Source organism: Talpa occidentalis, unplaced genomic scaffold, assembly GCF_014898055.3.
Source record: "Talpa occidentalis isolate TD23 unplaced genomic scaffold, MPIMG_talOcc4v2.1, whole genome shotgun sequence".
Lineage (NCBI taxonomy): Eukaryota > Metazoa > Chordata > Mammalia > Eulipotyphla > Talpidae > Talpa > Talpa occidentalis.
The window spans coordinates 87471003-87474739 of record NW_026555331.1 but is presented as its reverse complement, the minus strand read 5'-3'; the positions used below and the strand labels follow the sequence as shown (position 1 = coordinate 87474739).

At 43.9% G+C, this 3737-nt stretch overlaps 1 protein-coding gene across 1 annotated transcript in view; it reads right to left on the bottom strand.

The window, feature by feature from the left end:
* Positions 1-322: 322 nt before the first annotated feature.
* The window catches only part of DLX6 (distal-less homeobox 6), a 5252-nt gene continuing 1837 nt past the window's right edge, over positions 323-3737 (bottom strand). The window contains exons 2-3 of the mRNA XM_037512810.2: positions 3623-3737; positions 323-1726 (exon numbers count right to left, since the gene is read on the bottom strand). The exon at positions 3623-3737 is cut by the window's right edge and continues 79 nt beyond it. Coding sequence (XP_037368707.1) covers positions 1475-1726; positions 3623-3737 — 367 coding nt within the window. The 3' untranslated portion in view covers positions 323-1474. The remainder of the gene's footprint in view (positions 1727-3622) is intronic.

Genomic DNA, 3737 nt, shown 5'->3' with positions numbered 1-3737 from the left:
GTTTTAAACAGAAGTAGCCATAACTGTGCATTCGCTTTGTTTTTCTTTTATACTTTCTTCTTTTGTTAAAAAATGATTCCAAAGACAAATACAGCTGCATTATTTTGGCTAAGGAAAGGGATAGGAGAACACTCAGTTTCAGCACTGGAAACGACTGGATGTCTAGAGGTGAATGGATCATTCAAATGTTTAAAATAGATAAATTGCTGGAATAGATAAAGCTGTAAATTTATAATAAAGTATATGTAAAGGGAGCTGAGAAAACATGCATGGTTAATGTTCAAGTAATTAAGACAAAGACTCGTGCTGCAAACTGGCATATTTGATGTTTATGTATAGGGCTTCCCATATTAGGAAATAGGAATCTTCTTTTCAGAGTGGTAGAAAATATACTGGGAGGGAGGCAAAGGGGGGTTGAGATAGAGAACACAGAGAGAAATATACAGGACACTCCCAGCATTTTGTGGCTTTTACTCCATATATGAAAGAAGACAAAAACATACAAAGTATATGTACAACTAAAATTCAACAATATATACAGAAATGTTTCTCAATATAAACGTCCCTATTAGCTTAGTGAATGCCACCAGTTCACTCAGTAAAGGTATCAAAGCAATAGAACGGTGATTTTGGTTTCCTCTGTCTTTCCTGATTGCAGTTCAGGGTGTGGGGGAAAAGTGGTTTTGTTTTCTTTTAAAAAAATCATCATTCCTGCTCATTGCATTTTGATAAAAACATGCAGCGTTCCTTTTGTGGCAACGTTCTACTCTTACAGCTGATTTTTCCTTTTTCTTTAGAGAAGGGCTGTTATGTGAGGGTTCTCTCTCTCTCTCTCTCTCTCTCTCTCTCTCTCTCTCTCTCTCTTTCGTCAGTCTGGGATTGGTAAATAAAAATGCAGGAGTCCAAAATGCTGCTCTTTCATTATGTAATGTCTTAAGCTCATTAAACAAGTAAAAACGCTGCCATGTTTGCGCAGATTCTTCTGGTGGGGAGAAAAATGTCTGTTTAAAAAAAAGTCATTTTGATGGTTATTCCCAAGGAGAAGAAGAGGCTCAGAGCCTGGATCCCAAGGGTAAGGGGAAATATCCTTACAGTGAGGGGTTTCAGGAGCACTGGCATAGGAACCATTCTCTCTCTCGCTCGCTCTCTCTATCACTCTTTCTCTCTCCTTCTCTCTCCCTCTCTCTCTCAGATGCAAGATTAATTACTGAGGCTGCTCAAGGGAAAAGGCAGATGAGGAAAAGAAAGAAAAAAAGAAGAGAAAGGTGGGAAGAAAGTGGGAAGGGTGGAAAAGAAAGGGAAGAGTGAGAGACAGACCGAGAGAGCCAGCGAGCAAGCACCCAGACAGTCTCCTCACACATGAGAGTTCTCCCGAGCCTGCTCCCTCGGCTCCGTTTGGCAGATGCAAGCAGGTCCCGGATCCTCTTTGCCTTGTCCAGACGTTTCCCTAGGGTATGGACTTCCCTTGGACAACTCACATCATCTGTGGTCTCTGCATGGTGTCCTGGTGTGGAGAGGAGTACCAATGCGAATAGCCGGGCATGTAGCTGTTGGGGGGCATACTGACGCCCTTGGCCGAGGCAGAAACGTCCCACACCGGAGGTAGAGCCGGCGAGCGCGGCGACAGGGCCGCTGAGCCTGGGAGAGGGTCGCTCTCATGTGGGTTACTGCCCTGCTTCAGCAGTTTCTTAAACTTAGAGCGTTTGTTCTGAAACCATATCTTCACCTGGAACAAAACGCAACAGCGATCTTTAGGCCCCCCAAAACACAGACACTGTGCCTCTGGTCCAGGTCTTGGAAGCAATACTTGCCCCGCCGCCCTCCCCCCTCCAAAACCCCCAAATCGCCAAGCCCTCAAGTCTCCGCCTACAGCCAGCTCTTTCTAGCCTCTCCCCTCCCCCACCCACCATTTACTAGGTATCTTGTCTGGAGACAAAGTCATTGTAATCGTTCAGTTTGGTGCAAACTCTGGTCGAAACAACAGCATAAATAAGAATATAATAAAAAATTAAGGCGAATGAAACGGACAGGTTCAAAGTCTAAAGGAGAATTTTAAAATGGAGAACTTTTCTGATCCAAGCCAATTGAATATGAGTCCTCTGACAGTCTTCTTAAAATCCAGTCCTCAACCTTGGCAGCTCTATTCATGTGCAGCGAGCAAATGACTAGGAACAGATTAAAGCCTGTATAGTTATAACCAAATGCCTAGAATACATCTCTGCATCTTGCACATGCCATAGACTATGCATGGAGCATCTTTTCTCTTGACATAAATATATCCTCCTAATCCTGCAGGGATTAGGGATTGTGCCTCCCTCATTCCCTACTTTGCATGTTGCTCAGTCAAACTGTGGCCAGCAATCATCACATGACTGTGGCAGTCATTAAAAGTCAAAGAGCTCCCTAAAATTTAATGTGAATCAGGACTCTTGGAAGGGAGCATATCTAGCCTAACATCTCAGACCTCCTTTATTTGTAGAAGGACATTCTATGGTGTGGCTTTCTTTACACTTAAAATTCTTTAGCCATAGTAATCTGCTTTTCCAAGAGGACTCCAAGTTACTTGAATAGCAGAAATCCTTTCATATCAAACCCCAAATATTTCCAGTAGCAATATGGCAAGAGAAAGCAGGCTGAATCAAAAGGAAGAGCTTACAGAGCATCTGTTCTAAGGCACCACGCAATTATTCCTCAGCAAGTGTCTCATAAAACCTGAAGTCCCTTTGCTCAAGATCACCCACCTGAGATGAGGCCTACCACCCCATGCAGCTAAGTTAATAGACAAGGACAAAAACCACAGGTGATTGCAGCCTGGCTTTATGACCAGGGTCCTAATATTCCTGCCTAAGCCCCTTCCTGTGAAGTCTGAAATGCCTATATGTCTTTCAAATTAGTAGGACAAGAGAACTTCAGCAACTGTACTTAACTGAGGCTTCACCTGCTGTAATTTGGGGGAGCATTTCTCTTTGATCTCCAACACTGCCATTGCTCCCAAGTCCTGTGCTCCAGGGAAGTACTTCAACCTGCACCAGTCAGTCACCCGGGATGATTTAACCATTGAGTTTAGGACAATTTTCTGAGAAACCCACCTCCCCCATCAGATGAATAGTCTGCACTTCGTCTCCTTTACTTAATCCTATTGGAGACTATACCTATCCAACTCTCCCCTGCCTTTTTCCACTTCATATTTTTTTCTAAGCAAGTTGAAATCCTTATTAAGTCCCAGAGCTCACAAAAAGGATTCTTTAAATACATGGGCCGCATTCTGCTTCCTGGTCAGAACATCATTTTCTCTTTCTCCTACATGTTTGCTCTCTTTCATGTTGTTCTGCTCTGGAATAAGACTCGATTAAATTATAAGTTTAGCCACTAAAAAACACTAGGCTGGGGTGGGGTCGCAGAGGGTTGGGAGGATGTGCAAATCCAATCCAGTATTCAATACCAGGTCATTTATTCCAAATTGTGTTGTCCCGGGTAAAGTGTGTAACTGGAGCAAAGGCATTTGTCATTAAGCTCCTTCCATCCTTGGTTGACTAGGCCAAGAATTCCTCCTGATGTGCTCCCTGCCCGATCTGAAATCGGGGTCAGCATTTCAGGGACACTCGGGCTTCTCGGGAATTACCTGTGTTTGTGTCAGTCCTAAGGAAGCTGCCAGTTCAGCTCTCTCGGGAAGGGCCAGGTACTGAGTCTGCTGAAAGCGATGGTTTAAAGCCTGGAGCTGCAGGCTGGAATAAATG